This window comes from Pipistrellus kuhlii, unplaced genomic scaffold (assembly GCF_014108245.1).
Source record: "Pipistrellus kuhlii isolate mPipKuh1 unplaced genomic scaffold, mPipKuh1.p scaffold_m20_p_3, whole genome shotgun sequence".
NCBI lineage: Eukaryota > Metazoa > Chordata > Mammalia > Chiroptera > Vespertilionidae > Pipistrellus > Pipistrellus kuhlii.
In genome coordinates this window covers 42,366,158-42,383,452 of record NW_023425529.1, presented here as the reverse complement: position 1 = coordinate 42,383,452, position 17,295 = coordinate 42,366,158, and the positions used below count along the sequence as shown (strand labels likewise).

At 42.7% G+C, this 17,295-nt stretch overlaps 1 protein-coding gene across 1 annotated transcript; it reads left to right on the top strand.

The window, feature by feature from the left end:
• Window positions 1-6,966: 6,966 nt before the first annotated feature.
• On the top strand, window positions 6,967-12,859 carry BCDIN3D (BCDIN3 domain containing RNA methyltransferase). The gene is made up of 2 exons (XM_036456796.2): window positions 6,967-7,251; window positions 10,873-12,859. The coding sequence occupies exons 1-2, from the start codon at window positions 7,018-7,020 to the stop codon at window positions 11,509-11,511; spliced, it is 873 nt and encodes a 290-aa protein (XP_036312689.1). The 5' UTR covers window positions 6,967-7,017; the 3' UTR covers window positions 11,512-12,859.
• Window positions 12,860-17,295: the final 4,436 nt, after the last annotated feature.

The window sequence follows — 17,295 nt, the reverse complement described above, 5'->3', positions numbered from 1 at the left end:
TCACTTGAGGACTTTGGGGGCCTTGGGAAAAGCAGAACTTAGAGATGAGTCCATGAAGTCTCTGAGAAGCAGAGGGTCCTTCCCTCCTCCCCTACAGACCCACACTGGACTAAGGAAGAAATAAACCTTTATTGGCATTTGGAAGTTGTTTGTTACAGCACTTAGTCCACCCTGACTAATTTTATTCCATCTTTGGAGAAACTGCATTTATCACCTGGGTCTCAATTTCTTCATCTGAAAATGTGGGGTTTAAATGGGTTCCCTCTTAGTTGCCTTTCAGCTATTACACTCTAATTATAAACTGTATGATTATTATTCCAAGTGGTTTCAAACTCTACAAGGACTAATTGCAGAATTTTTCCTTTATAATAAGAAGTACATTCTCCTCTTATAGATGGGGTTGTATTCCAAAAGGACAGGTGTGACTCCCTTGTTGGAACACTGCTTATGTCAGAAATAGATACATTATTTTAAAGTACACACCGAGTCGTGCTTAATCCTCAGTTCTGAGGCTCCTTGACCCACAGCTGCAGGCAGTGAGTGAGGCGGAAGGTCAGGAACTGAGCAAAGGCTCTGAAGTTGACTAGAGAGGGACAGGATAGGAAGGCAGGATGAGGTGGGCCATGGGCCAGGCTGTCAGCTGCACACGCTTCCTTGGGAGGTCACAGGAGCCATCATACATGTGAATCATCCCAATCTTGGATATTTCCAATTACACTTCTTCATTTTACTAGTAACTGTGCTTGGGTACATGTTGTGTGCATGACAGAGGTGGATTTATCCTGGAGCTAATGAAACTCAAGCTTCAGATCCTCACTCACACCAGGATCCTTCCAAGGCCTAGAATTATGTTCACAAGGTTTTATAAAATTTGAAAACATAAGATATTTTAGCGATAGTTGGTTAAGACTGACTTCTATTTCCACTTCAATTTCTCCTCCTTCACATTTCGCTTTGTGTTAGGTGGCACTGGCATGGCCCCAGGCATTTTTGAAATCCAGCTAGAAGGAAGTTTCATTGGGATACATTCCATTTGGGATCTATTCACATGGTTTACACTGACTCGCATGCAGAGTGGAGCTATGACCCACAGCCCAGCTGAAGGGATAGCTCCTGGAGTCTCTTATCAGCCTACTTTATTAACTCACCTGGAATTGGGACCTGTAGATGCAAGGCCAAAGTTCAAATCAAGATCTAAACATTTACTACAGCACCTGGCACCAGAGATGTGAGGGGCTGGAGGACAATCAAGTTTTGAAAATGTATAAAGCCCATCGTTAAGCTCGTGTGTGGCGGTGTGGTGGAGGTGGCGGCTGCAGCGAAAGAGTTTGGTGCGATGTCTCACCATTTTGCCGGTACAGCCTACCAAGAGACCAGAGGCAGAATTTATGCTTATTATGAACCGGTGAATGGGTGCATGGGAGGCGTTTGTAAAATCTGTGAACATCTGAAGATAATGAATCCCAACAGCCCCTCTGTCACAGATGATATCAGCCAGTTGTTTGATTCTATTGATGATCTGGCAGACCTCAGCTGTCTTGTTTACCGACTGATACCCACACATACCAGCCTTATAACAAAGATTGGATTAAAGAGAAGATCTACATGCTCCTTCATTGACTGGCCCAACAGGCCAGGAAATAGTTGTGTTGGAAGCATTTGGGGGCTGGGGGTGGGCTTGGAACACAGGTGTGTACAGCAATCTGTAGTGAAGCTTTGTATTATAGTAATCCTGATTCCATTTTGGTACACTCTAGCCAGGATTGAATGTGTTAGATGATATGTGAGAATCTTGTTCAATCTGAACTCCCATCACCCCTCTTATTCTCTTTTTTTACTTAAACATTGTTATGATGACTTAGAAGGAAGTTTTTCTTTGTCAGTTAATGTTAATTCCAATCCTTCATATCTGCTTTAATATTCACTGTACTAACCCTTCTTCAAGTTGGGGCGGGTAGTGACACAGTTTAATTATGTGCTAAGATAAAGTCTTAGAAAAAAACAAATAAATGTTCTTTAATTTAAAAAAAAAATGTATAAAGCCAGAAGCTAGTTGGAAGAAAACTCATCCAGTCATCAGCTATGCAAAAATATAAGCTGAGGTTTCTGTCCTTATTGACATCCAATCCAAAGAAGTTTTGTCCTGTTGGCAATATACTCAGTACATATCATTATAAATGTATCATTCATTCTTTTCCTTTTTTATGAGAACTGTTCAAAATACAATTTATCAGAATTACAATCTTTTACAATTTGTGATAATGACATACATTACTGATATTGACCAATATAATTAAAACTCAGAGTACATCACTTATAATGAGGTTTTCAAAGACAAATTGGCTAGTAAAGTAGTCAATTCAAAGAGTACATCTAAATGGACACAAAACTCTGGGGAGGGTGGGTATGTATGGGAGGGGTGGGCAATGGTAAAATATGTACACAGATAATGATTTAATAAAAAAATAAAATTAAAAAAAGCACACACAAAGAGTACATCTAGTCATAGTCAGCTTGTCTCAGTGGAGAGGGTTGTCCTGAAGACCAAAGGGTCCTGGATTCAATTCTGGTCAAGGGCTCCTCCCCGGCTCGGCCCTGGTCAGGGCTCCTGCAGGAGGCAACCAATCCACGTGTTCCTATCACATCAATATTTCTCTTTGTCTTCCACTCTCTCTCTAAAAATCGATGGAAAAATATCCTCAGGTGAGGATTAACAACAACAACAACAAAAGAGTACATCTAAGCTCGGTCACTGCACAAAAAGATTTGAGACGCTTTGGAATCTTATAGCTCATAGATGAAAGAAATTTCCCCCCAATTTGATAACAAACCTAAATGTTTACATGATATTGCCAAAAACAAATTGTGAACTTGAAAAAAACTTTCCAAAAAAATAAAAGAAATTTGATGCTAAGAAAAGACTGAATTATCTTTGTAGTCCTTTCTGTAAAGAAGTACTATCAAATTATTGTCATATAAAGAAGGAATCAAAGAATAAAAAGCCAAAAATGTAGGGACAAAAGTGACATTCAGTCTTGACTGGGTGACTCCGTTAGTTGGAGCATCAACCAACCCAGACACCAAAAAAGGTTGTGAGTTCGATTCCTGGTCAGGGCACATTCCTAGGTTGCAGGTTCCATCCCCAATTGGATGTGTATGGGAGGCAACAAATCAATGTTTCTCTCTCTCTCTCTCTCTCTCTCTCTCTCTCTCTATATATATATATATATATATATATATATATATCCCTCTCTTTCTCAAATCAATAAACATATTCTCAATTAAGAATTTTAAAAAATAAGTAATATTCAGGTGTGATTGGCATTTAATTCATCAAACCATTAAGAGACTTTTTTTGTAATGTTTGTGGTAGTGTCAGCTATTTTTTATTTTTTAAAATATATTTTATTGATTTTTTACACAGAAGAAGAGAGAGGGATAGAGAATTAGAAACATCGATGAGAGAGAATCATTGATCAGCTGCCTCTTGCACACTCCCCACTGGGGATGTGCCTGCAACCAAGGTACATGCCCTTGACTGGAATCAAACCTGGGAACTTTCAGTCCACAGACCGATGCTCTGAGCCAAATCAGTTTCAGCTGTGTCAGCTTTTTAAAATGTGTAATTAGTTGGGATTTATGTTCTTATTGTAAACTAGAGGCCTGATGCACGAAAATTCATGCAAGAGTAGGCCTTCCTTCCCCCGGCTGCCGGCACTGGCTTCTCTCTGGCACCGGAGACCCGGGCTGGCTTCTCTCTAGCCCCAGCTTTGTCAGAAAGGACGTCTGGAATGATGTCTGGTCTAATTAGCATATTATCCTTTTATTATTATAGATAAATACTATTCACTTTGACATGTATCTTTATATTTGTTTTTTTGTTTGTTTTTTTAAACATCCCACCCCTACAATTATATAAGCACTGGGCTCCACAAACCTTGGCCAACTGCAGTGCAGAGTGTACTCTTAGGTGCTGCTACAGCTACTTGAGGTGTTGGGTGTGGTCACTCAGGTCCCAGGACCAGGAGCTGAGTATGGTCAGGTCATCTGGACCAATCAGGCTCTGAAAAATGGATAAAAGTTTAAAAAGTCACCAGACTGGGTCAAGCTAACATGCTTCTTCATGGGCTCACCTCCGGGGCATTTTAGGCCCGCCCCTGTCTTTGCTTCTCGAAGACCCAGGACAGGAGGAGCCTGCCTTTTACCATGTAGACCTGGTGCCTTTTTTTTTTTTTCTTCTGACGAAGTGTTTTAAGAATTCAAAAACTTGCCCATGTCCTTAATCCTTAAGGAAATTAAACTCTTTCCTGGCAAATTGTGAGTGTGTAATGTGTGTAATTATATATACAATGTGTTTAAACAAGCAAACAAAAACAGTGTTTACTAAAGCAAGGTGATTCTAGCTCCTTGAAAATTAAGGGCTGTCAAGTGTTTGTGTTAGCGTCATCAAAGGGGTAAGCTCAGCTTGCCATAATCTGTCAAACACTGGGAACAGGAATTATTCATACCCCTTTTTCTTGTGCAGAGTACTGTTGTTTATTCAGTTCCACTGTGACTTTTGGTCATTAACTTATGTCCCCAAATAGATCAGGCAGAGATGAAAGTATGAAGTAAAAATTGAGAGGAAAAGATACAAGGCCTGTTTTTACCCTGATGGCATTGTCTGCAGGGTTCATGTTTCAGTCCCTTGAAAGTTCAGCAAACCACTGGCCTCTTTAAGACAGCTGGCCAGATGTGGAGAGGTCAGCACACCTTGCCAAACCCTGGCTGACCCAGTTGGATAGTCTGGGCCATTCTGGCTTCTGATTTGAACCTGCTACCTAGACTGACCCCTTAGTTTCTCTCCTCATCAGCTCTGTTTTTTCCTGTCTCTGGCTCAGTCACATTCTGTCTAGCTCCATTCCATCATGTCTGTTTCAGTTTGGTTCCTTTCTCTCTTCCATTTCCATTCTTGTTTTTGCAAAACTGATCTGGCTTTAGTCACCAGGAAAGTTAATCCCTTGAATCCTTTATTGAGTTTGCTTTTTCTAAAAAAAAAAAAAAAAATTTAATTGTGATAAGAACACTTAAAATAAGATCTGCCCTCTTAACGTATTTTTAAATATGCAGTACAGTATAGTTATCTATAGGCATAATGCTGTACAGATCTATAAAACTTATGCAAATTTCATCTTGCATACCTGAAATTTATACCCATTGATTAACAATTCCTCCTTTCCCTCTCCCCCAGTGGCTGGCAACTACCATTCTATTCTTTAATTCTAATTTACTTCTTTCTTTTTAAGATGAATAATATTCATACACACACACACAGAGATATATAAATCTATCATCTGTTGATGGACATTTGTTTCCACATATTGGCTAATTTTGAATAACAGTGCAATGAGCATGGGAGTGCTAATGTTTCTTTAAGATCCTGATTTCAATTCTTTTGGATAAATTTTTTAAAATGGGATTGCTGGGTCATATGGTAGCTCTATTTTTAATTTTTTGAGAAACCTCCATAGTGTTTTCTATAGAAGCTGCACCATTTTACATTCCCACCAATAGCATACAGGGTTCCAATGCTCCACGTCCTGCCAACACTTGTCTTTTGTTGTTTTTATAAGAGCCAGCTTAACAAATGTGAAGTGATATTTTGTTGTGGTTTTTATTTGCATTTCCCTGGTGACTAGTGACATGGAGCATTGTTTTATATACCTGTTGTCCGTTTGTATATCTTCATTTGGAGAAATGTGAATTCAAGTTCTTTGACCATTTTAAAATCAGGTTATGGGGGGGAGGGTTGCTATTGCATTATAGGAGTTCTTTATATATTACGGAAATTAATCCTTTGCAGATACATGGTTTGAAAATATATTCTCCCATTCTGTAGGTTGCCTTTTTACTCTCTCCATGGTTTCCTTTGCTGTGCATAAGCTTTTTTAGCTTGATATAGTCTCACTTAACTATTTTTGCTTTTGTTTTCTTATACATGAAATCATTGCCAAGATCAATGTCATGAGGGCTTTCCCTATTTTTTTTGTTTTTTCCAGTTTCAGGTCTCATGATTAAGTTGGTAATTCATTTTGAGTTAATTTTTGTGTAAGATAAGGGCCTAGTTTCATACTTTTACATATGAATAGCCAACTTTCCCTGCAGCATTTGTTGATATTGAGTTTTCATTCAAATTTTTATTGAGCATCTTTGGCCCAAGCATTATGCTAACGCATAGAGGATTCAATGTGAAGAACATAATGGTTGCATGCACACTCTCTGGAGCCAAACTGCCTGGGTTCAAATGCTGATACTACCATTTCTAACTGTGTGACCTTAAGCAAGTTATTTCCTTGTGCCCCAATGACTTATCCACATAAAAGGGATACTAATATTTGTTGTTCTTTCCCCCACAGTTTGTATGAGGACTAAAGGAGTTAACTCATGTGAAGAGCTTAGAAAAGTGTCTGATACTTGGTAAACACTCTTAGTGCTGGCTCTTCAGGCCTAGTCCTTGTCTCTCAAGAAGCTCAGTTACACTCGCCCCGTCCACCTGTCCCACCTCTGCAGGCTGGGCCACATGGGTCTTTTGGCACCAGTGGCACATGGCTCCTGACTACCCTTTTCTAGCATCATCGGACAAACCGGGTGCAGATTCCTGTGTCACAGTTTCGCTGCGTGACCCTGGATAATTCCACTCCCTGGGTCTCACGTTATACATTTGTAAAGGAAGGAAGTTGGACCAAAATGGATTCCCAAGGTCCCAACAAACTCCTCGTTTGATAGTCCACGTTGAAACTGTTCTCTTGGGGAGACCACACCCTCTCTGCTCGTTTCCTCATCTGGACAATGGGGTGCCGTTACCAACCACTCCCCAGGTTAGGGGAGGGCTCCGTAAGGCCAAGCAAACCGGTGTCCGCGGTGGCCCGGCGACGCCGCCTTCGTCCCCGCTCGCCTGGCCGTTCAGCGCAGGCGCACTGGCCGCGGCCGCGGGTCCCGGCTTCCGGTTCCGCCGGACGGAGGAACAGACTGAGAAAAATGGCGGCGCCCACGGAACAGAACCCAGGAGGCGCAGAGGAGGCCAAGGCGGAAGAGGAACCGCGAGTTCTGGAACCCGGGGCCGCCCCGTTCGGAAACTTCCCTCATTATTCCCGCTTCCACTCCCCAGAGCAGCGGCTCCGCCTCCTGCCTCCGGAGCTGCTCGGCCGGCTCTTCCCTCAGGGGCCCGAGAAGAAGCCCATTCTGGGGCTGGACGTGGGGTGTAACTCCGGGGTGAGTGACAGGGGAGGGTCGGAGTCGGCAGGCCAGCGGTTGGTTGCCCCCAGGCCCGCTGGGATTCTGGCCTGTATGGTTAAAGGCATAGACGCTACGTGGATCTACCCCGTGCTGCTCCCAGCTGCCCTTCAAGGCCCCACAACCTCTTAGGACCCTCCTGGCGGATTTTTTCTCAGCCACGTTCCGAATTCTCGCGTCCCGCCTCCGCGTTCGCCACCTGTAGGCCAGACTCCGGTGGGAAGAGCCACCGTGTCTGGGCTCCTGGCGCTTGCCTTCTGTCCAGCGTGGGTGGCGACTTGGCTGGGGAAAGGGGGCTTCCGGAGACCTCGGTTTGGAAGCTGGGGTTGGCATGTGTTTACTGGAAGAGATAAGCTAGAGGCGACAGAATCGTGCCTGGATTTAAGATTCTTGTGGCTTACAGTGCAGAACGGAACCTGAAGTCATGTTGATATTTATTTTAAAAGCACTGGGTTTACAGAGTAAACAGTGTAGAGGATCGAGAAGTAAAAATACAGCAGCCTCCTGAAGGATGGCATTGCCATGTTTTCTTACCGAAAAGCATTCTTAGGTGTATAATGGTTATAGTAAAACCACATATAAAATAGCGAAATGTCTCTCTGACACCAAATACTTTACAAGGTAATGCCCTCACTCCGCCTCCAGGAGTGGGAGAGGGTGCGGAGAATTTTATTGTGTTGCTGGTCATCGTCAGAAGAGATTTTGGTGGAAGGTTGAAGGCTATAGAGACACAACTGATCAAGGAGAGGGGGACATTTGGATACAGACTGGAAGCTGGAATGAGCAAATGAGTGTCTGTGTGTCCCCTGCAAATATTTCTCCACTATAATGATATAGGAAGTCACAGGGGGAAAGCAATGGAAGAGACTAGGTTTAAGGCTTGGGGTTTCATGAAAGGCATTAGTAAACCACAGGAGATTTTAAAGTTTACAGGGTGTATACACTGAGTGGCCAGATTATTATGATCTCTGAATGCATAATAATCTGGCCACTCAGTGTATATCCTTATAATAAACAGCTAATATCCAAATGGGGTTCGACCAGCAAGCAGGCCGGCCAACCCCTGTGTCTCCTCTCCCTGGCCATGCTGGCCAGACCCCACCCATGCATGAATTCATGCACCAGGGGACGGACGGACACACACACACACACACACACACACACACACACACACACAGAGTGACCAGATTATTATGCATTCAGAGATCATAATAATCTCTCAGTATATGTACATATTACAGGCAAGGACATAGTTGCAGTGAAAGAGGGTAGTAGTTCCCAACCCTGGTTGTACATTTAGGGAGTAAGTCTCTATTGACCTTAAATCCCTTCCCCCTATACAGTGGCAACTGCTATAATTTCTTGGGTATATATCCTGTGTGTGTACAAGTATAAATATCTTCCCTTTTTTAGAATTACAAATAATAGACACTAATTTACACCTTGGTTGTTGTTTGTTTTTTGGTTTTTTTTTCTTTCTTTTTTATTGAATTTATTGGGGTAACATTGGTTAATAAAATTATATAGGATTCAGGTGTACAATTCTATAATACATCATCTGTATGTTGTATTGCACCTTGCTTTTCATTTAATAATTTGAAGATCAATCATATGTCACTTCATTCTTTTCAGCAGCTTCATAATATTTTGTTGTGCAGATGTGCCATAATTTATGGGGTGCTTTGTTTAAATTTTAAAACTCCTAGACCCCCACTCTAGATCTATGGGATATTAAGCCCTTGAGTCTGTATTTTCTTTTTTTAAGCTTCCAGGGGACTCTAGGACTGGAGAATTGAGGATGGAGAGAATGAAGAGAGGTGGTGGAGGAGGGACTGATGTGACAAAATGACTGGTCATGCATGGGCACACCCAAGATCAGATAGGAGCAGGGAGACAGGGAAGAAATAAATAGATGGGGAGGAAATTAAGTAGCATAATATAGAACCTTCCTACTCAAAATGTGTTCTTTGAACTACAGCATCCGCATGATTTAGAAGTTAGATTATTAGAAATAATCTCAGCTTCAACTCCAATTTGCTAAGCCAGTTTTTATTTTAACAAGATCCCTAAATTATGAGTATGCACATTGAAGAGTGGGAAGCCTGATGTAGAAGAAATAATCTAATGTAGCCTGACTCTTGCTGTGTGACATTGGACAAGTAAAGTCACCAGCCTCTGAACCATAATTTTTAAAATACGGTATTGTTGATGGGTTTTTTTGTTTGTTTGTTTTGTGTGTGTGTGACTTTCCAGAACAAGAATATTTTCAGTAGCCCACAGGTCCCCCATATGTCTTTTCCTATTCATAACCCCCTCTCTCTACACAGAGGTAAGAACTAGTCTGACTTTTATTGTTTCTTTTTGGCTTTGTGTCCCTAAACAATGAAGTTTAATTTTATCAGTTTCTAAACTTCAAATAAATGGGAGCTTATTATGTATTTTCTTTTATGCCTTTTTCTTTTACTCAGTATTATATATTTGTGAGAGTAATTCATATTACTGCACTTACCTAAATTCCTTCATTTTCAACTGCTACTTAGTATCCCCTCTTAATGTCTACATCATATTTATTTATTCATGTACTATTATAAGACATCTGGTTTGTTTCCAGCCATGCTTTCTGCACCTGCACAAAAGGCATAAGTATTTTCTCACAGGATTATTGCATAGAGCAAATGAGGCCATGAATAGGAAAATGCCAAGAAAAAAAAATGTATAAAACAACACATTTGTTAGTAATAATGGTTATAGAAGTCAAAGTTAGAGAAAGGGATAGTGACTTGTTTAAGAGTAAAAAAAAAAAAAAAAAAAAAAGTGCTAAGAAGGTGAAAATCAACAACCCCTGAAGAAGGAGGTCAGCAATGACTTTTGGGAGTGATGGAGGCAGAAGCAGAATAAGTCTCAGAAGGGTGGTGAAGCATAGGACTGGTAGTGAAACAAACTGTAGAGTGAAGGCTAGATGAAGATTTTTGGGGATCCACTTTCCTAATAACAGGTTTGAGAAGCAGGTTTTTACAAGACGGTGTTTGCTTATTCCTCATCTTCCTGGTAAGAACACCAGTGATGCCCCTGGAATCCTTTCCTTTCCCAGAAGCCTGAGATACCTAAAAGAAAAAAAGAAAAAGATTGGGAACTTACCAGCATATTAAGCTGGAAAATACTGCTCTATTTTTTTCTGCATCTATTATGCTGTAACTTTCAATCATACTATCCAGTCTGCCATCAGTGAGGAAAGCATAGGGATGATTCAGTACAGCCTCTCACCCCTGGAGGGTTCTCAGAGCATACTCTGTGGAAACGACAGGCGGGCTCCTTAGGCTATAGCAGAGCCTCACACCCTCTAAAACCTGGAGTAGGTGGCAGTCTCAATAGATAAGAGGATAAAATTTTACAAAGAAAGAACTCGTGGACAAGTGTGGCAGTTGTGGGAGAAGTGGGGATAGAAGAGAGTATGGAGGGATAAATAGTGATGGGGGAAATATTTAAAAGATAAAGAATTTATACATCTGTAATACTGTCAACAATAAATGAAAGAAATAAGTTTCTCTTCTGTTCACTGGTTGAAAGCTGCAATGACAAAGCTCTTTTGGATTCCTCTAGGATCTAAGTGTGGCTCTGTACAAACACTTCCTTTTCCTGCGCGATGGGGAGACCCACTCAGATGCCTCAAGAGAACTCCGTCTTCTCTGCTGCGACATAGATCCAGTCCTGGTGGAGCGAGCTGAAAAAGAATGCCCTTTTCCTGATGCCTTGACTTTTATTACCCTGGACTTCATGAATCAAAGGAGCCGGAAAGTTCTCTTGAGCTCTTTCTTAAGCCAGTTTGGGCGCTCGGTTTTTGACATTGGCTTCTGCATGTCCATAACCATGTGGATTCATCTGAACCATGGGGACCGTGGCCTGTGGGAGTTTCTGGCCCACCTCTCCTCCCTCTGCCACTACCTCCTTGTGGAGCCACAGCCCTGGAAATGTTATCGGGCAGCTGCAAGGCGTCTTCGAAAGTTGGGCCTCCACGATTTTGACCACTTCCATTCCCTTGCCATCCGAGGTGATATGGCCAGTCAGATTGTACAGATCTTGACCCAGGACCATGGCATGGAATTAGTATGCTGCTTTGGCAACACCAGCTGGGACCGAAGCCTTCTGCTCTTCAAGGCAAAACAAACCACAGAGACTCATCCAATTCCTGAATTACTGATAGAAGGAAACGAAGGGAACAGGTTAAGATCCTTGAGATAGTAAGATGATAGGGTGAAGAGATACGGGAAGGCTTTTATTCTGAGAATTAAGTCCACTCTCCTTAACAGGCCGCTTCAAAACCTGGCAGAAGCTTTTGGCAAAATGTTCAAGATACCATTGAAAAAATCAGTATCTGTTCCCCATTGTCCAGGATGATTCTGAAGGAGAATGCATTTGTGGAGCAGTGGGCTGGGCTGACTGACCTAGAGAAAATGATCCTGTTTCTGGGATATGGAAGGAGCTGCTTTTGGTTATTTATAAAAACCAGGCTAGCCTTAGAATGCATCAGTTTCCTGGGCCCCTTGATTCTGATCTGGCCTCTTAATGACTTTACTCATCCTTCAGGCAAAACCTCATTATACAATTTGAAAAAAGAGTCACTGGCCTGGCTAAAAGTGAGCATAAATAGGAAAAAATCTCTTATATTCCAGAGCAGGTCTTAATTCCCAACATGACCAGGCTACAGACACTAAGCAAGATGGATTGGCTGTCATTTAAAAGATATTTAAAATATCTAAATTATTGAGAGAGATGTAGAAGTGAATAAACAGCAGGAAACTTGACTTCAGGAGGTGAACATACAATCCTATATAATAAAAGGTTAATATGCAAATTGTCCCCACAGGTGGGAGTTTGACTGATAGGGAGTTAGATGTGCACAGACCACCAGGAGTGCTGGAAGCAGGTGACAGTGGAGTCACTGCCAGCTCCAATGGGCCCAATGAGAGCGGGACTGTTGTGGGGTGGTGGAGCAGGTGAGTAGGCCGTGCCAGGTCAAGGCAGGTGCAAAGGGAGGCCCCGGCTGGTGGCAGTGGCAGGCAGCTGGGGGAAGGAAGGCCCCTACCAGCAGCTGGCAGCCACTAGGGACCCTACCTGTGCACGAATTTCATGCACCTGGCCTCTAGTCTATATAGAGTGGGTAAAAGCAGAGCTTTCTTATCTACCTTTATAGACTAAAGGCTGGATGCACAAAGATTCGTGCAAGAATGGGCCTTTCTTCCCCTGGCTGCCGCCTTCGGTCTGGCCAGAGCCGCCTTTTCACTCCAGCCTGGAGGTGCCTTTCGGCCTTCCCATGCTGCCCAAAGGCCCAGAGCAGCTGGGGCAATTGGTGCTTAAATATGCAAATTAACCCACCATCTTTATTGAGTTAATTTGCATACTCCTGATTGGTGGGCATAGTGAAGATACGGTCAATTTGCATCTTACTCTTTTATTAGTGTGGATATATAAAAGAATCTAAACCAGTCAACTGGCCAGTAGCTATGATGTGCACTGACCACCAGGGGGCAGACTCTCAAAGCAGGAACAGAAATCACTGGCATGGAAACATGGAACTGATTTATAAATCTCAAGGGGGAGGGGGGAAGGTGGGAAGAAATAAACCAGGGATCCTGTATGCATACTAGAGGCCCAGTGCACGAAGGTCCCTCAGCCTGGCCTGCAGGGATCAGGCCGAAACCAGCTCCGACATCCCCCAAGGGGCTCCAGGTTGCGAGAGGGTGCAGGCCAGGCTGAGGTACCCCACCAGTGCTTGGCACCAGGCTTTTAGTACAATATATAAATGATGTGTTATAGAATTATACACCTGAAACCTATATATTTTTTATTAATGTCATCCAATAAATTAATAAATATATAAATAAAAGATTTAAATTATGAACCCAAAATCCAACTGGTATAAATGAAATGAGGTTGTATATTGTAGGGGGCCTCCTGGGAAGGCACATGGACGTTCTTTAAGTTGTCAGCTGAGCCCAAGGCATTAGCAGGGTCTGTGTTCCCGGTTACACAGCAGCAGGGTGATGGGGCGGGGGGTGCCTTCAGCTCTGATCAGCCTGGTCGCCTTCTGCAGAGGACAGCCCCTGAGGGCTCCCGGATTGGAGAGGGTGCAGGTCGGGCTGAGGGACCCCAGTTCATCAATAGCCACCTGAATACCAAATCTGGAGCCTCTTTTCAGTCTTCCTCCTGGGCAGTGACACCAGTGAACAATATTGAGCTCTTCTTGAACCTCTTGCTCTCCCTTGGTTTCTCCACCTTCTTTTATTCTCTTCTCTCTCTTAGTTTTTTACTGCCCCTTAGGCATTTGGTTCAACTTTTAATTTTGAACTTTTACTTGGTGATTCCAGGACTCATCTTCAAAAACATAGTGATTTGGGTCTGGAATGCTTTGTTTTGCTTTTTGCATTTTTAAAGTTGTGATACGATATACATATTTATCATTTTAACCATTTTAAGTGCACAGTTCCATGGCATTAAATACATTCACAATGAGGAATCTCTTTTAACAAACATCCCAGATGATTCTGATGTAAGCAAAGACCACACTGACGGTTCTGCCCTGTCATCTGACATTTTTCCTGCGTGAGTTCCTCCATTTCCATTCCTTTAACAACTACCCATCCTATCTAATAAAGATGGAATACGCAAATTGTCATTCCATAACAAGATGGCGGTGCCCACAGCGGAGGCCGAGTTCCTGTAACGAGCCTTAACGAGCAATCAGCAGGGACCTGAGGCTGCCTCCCCTGGCTGGTGGGGCTTGACGGGGACTTCAGGCCACGCCCCCATCCCAGTGCTAGGCCAGGGACCTCAGGCTGCGTCCCCCATCCAGCGGAGCCTCACAGGGTACCTCAGGCCGCGCCCCATGTCCCGGTGCCCGGCCATGGAGCCTGAGACCGCACCCCCTGCCCGGTGGGGCTTCACAAGGGACTTCAGGCCGTGCCTCCTGCCCAGCGGGGCTTGATGGGGGACCTCAGACTGCACCCCCTCCCCCAGCACCACGGCGCGGGGCCTGAGGCCACACCTCCTGCCATGCAGGGCTTGGCAGGGACCTTAAGTCATGCCCCCTGAACTGGGCCGGGAGACCTCAGGCCACACTCCCTGCCCTGGCACCGGGCCAGGTGACCTGAAGTCGTGCCCCCTACCCAGTGGGGCTTGACATGGGTGGAGCTGGCTGGGTCCAGGTCTCGCATGATTTCGGGGTGAACATGGGTGAGCAGGGATTTGACTCTGGTTCCCATAGTGTGCCCCAGACTCTGACAGGAAGAAGATTTTCATTTATATTTTACTAATTTTCTTTCATCTCTGACACTTCTATTATAGTGAAAGGGCAAATAGCAATATTAAAATATTTCCTCTAATTAATTCCCTTTTAATGTGCACGAATTTCATGCACCAGGTCACTAGTATAGTAATAACCTCCAAAAATATTGGTAGCCCCACCTCCACAGTTCCAGATGAAGGTTTTTCCTGTTATATAGTCATATTCCCCAGGTATTTTTTAGACATCGCAAATTCAACATATCCCAAATACAAACTCATTACCCTCATTCTAAATCTAATCCTGCCAAAACTGGTTTGGCTCAGCGGATTGAGCGTTGGTCTGCGGACTGAAAGGTCCAGGTTCAATTCCAGTCAAGGGCATATACATTGGTTGCAGGCACATCCCCAGTAGGGGGTGTGCAGTAGGCAACTGATCGACGTCTCTCTCTCATCAATGTTTCTAGCTCTCTATCCTTCTCTCTTTCTCTCTGTAAAAAATCAATAAAATATATTTTAAAAAAATAAACCTAATCCTATCTCAATGGTGACATCCTCCAAGCTACAAACTTCAGTTGACTCTCCTCACTTAATATTCCCTACATTGAGGCTGGTCCGAGTGCAGTGGTGTCTTACAACTAATTGATCACAGCCAGTTCCAGATTTCTTTGTTCCTTCTCCACTCCTACTGCTTCACTTGACTAGCCTAAAAAATAAAAATCCATACATTGAAATAGTCACAAAGTGCAACAAATTCTACCAATAACATGTAAGTCCCATTTATTCTATCTATGTGATTGGCACCAACCTGGGTTTCTGTCATGGATCCTCCAATCCAGCCCCTGTCCTGCTGCCCGTGTTCTTTCTCTTAAAAGCCTTCAGTGCCCTACTCTTGTCCTTTATCCAATGCCTAAACTAACACTTTAATACAGTAAGTGCTTGTTATTTAAGTTAATTAAAATTAAATAAAATTTAAAATTCAGCTTCTCAATCATAATAGCCACATTTCAAGTGTTCAGTAGCCATATGTGACTAGTGATTACCCTATTAGCACAAATTTCCATTGTTGCAGAAAGTTGTAGGGTTTTTAAATATGTTTTTATTGATTTTTAAAAAATTTTTTTAGAGAGAGAAGAAGGGAGAGAGATAGAGAGAAGCATCAGTGAGAGAGAAACATTGATTAGCTGCCTCCTGTATGCTCCCTACTTGGGATTGAGCTCTCAACCTGGATATGTGCCTTGACTGGGAATTGAACCTGTAATCTCTTGGTTAAGGGGTCAGCACTCAACCACTGAGCTATACTGGCTGGGCTATTGCAGAAAGTTTTGTTGGACAGTGCTAGTATTCAAAGTCTTAATTATTAATGTTTTGAAAGATCAAGACTAAATATAAAAATCTGGAAGTCATGCATATAGAGTGACTAAGATTTAATGAGTAGTAAATTACTAAAATAAGTGGATATGATAGGAGGGACTATGTCCTAGGTCTGAGGGCTGAAATAGGAAGAACTAAAAGAGGTCTCGTTAGTAATAAGAACAATTCTAATAGAATACCATTGCTAGACAACTTGTAATCCTTGAAATAACCCTATGGGGTAGGAAGTATTATCCTCATTTTATAGAGAGGGAACCTGAACACAAAGGGTCAGTGACTTTCCTGAGGTCACAGCAGGTGTGTAGAAGAGTTGGGCTTTGAACATTGGTTATATTGTTGCAGAATCTGGGCCTTGGCTGCTAGGCCTTGAGATGTGGCGGAAATCAAGATTGAGAAGAGACTCTGAGGAGCCAGTGTAAAAGCGCATGGGCTTTGGAGCTACTGTGCTTCTTCAAGTTATGTGTTCAGACCTGGAAATGAGGTCCAGCCAGGCCTAGCCAGTGTGGTTCAGAGGTTGAGCATTGACCTATGAACCAGGAGGTCACGGTTCCCAATCAGGGCACATACTCAGCTCTCAGGCTCCATCCCTACTAAGGGGTGGGCAGGAGGCAGTTGATCAGTGTTTCTGTCTCCCTTTCCCTTCCTCTCTCTCAAATCAACAAAAACATATTTTTTAAAAAAGAGAATATACACCTAGATAATAAAGTAAATCCAAAAGTGAAAAATCAAAGAATAGCAGAAAAGTATATTTAGTCCTATCAAAACATCAGCCAAAAGATTAAAATAATGCATTACTGGAAGTGGGAAATGAAGCAAAATAATTGCTTCTATATTATTCAATTTTTTTTAAATGTATTTTTATTGTTTTTATTTTTTTTTAATGTTTAATATATTTTTATTGATTTCAGAGAGGAAGGGAGAGGGAGAGATAGAAACATCAGTGATGATCCCTAATTGGTTTGGCTCAGTAGATGGAGCATCAGCCTTCGGACTGAAATGTCCCAGGTTCAATTCCTGTCAAGGGCATGTACCTTGCTTGTGGGCACATCCCCACTAGGAGATGTGCAGGAGGCAGATGATTGATGTTTCTCTCTCATCAATGTCTCTAATTCTCTATCTCTCTCCCTTCCTCTCTAAAAAATCAATAAAATATATATTTTTTAAAAATAAAATAAGCCGAAACCACTTTGGCTCAATGGTAGAGCGTAGGTCTGCGGACTGAAAGGTCCCAGGTTCGATTCCGGTCAGGGGCATGTACATTGGTTGTGGGCACATCACCGGTAGGGGGTGTGCAAGAGGCAGCTGCTCGATGTTTCTCTCTCATCGACGTTTCTAGCTCTCTATTCCTCTCTCCTCCTCTCTGTAAAAAAT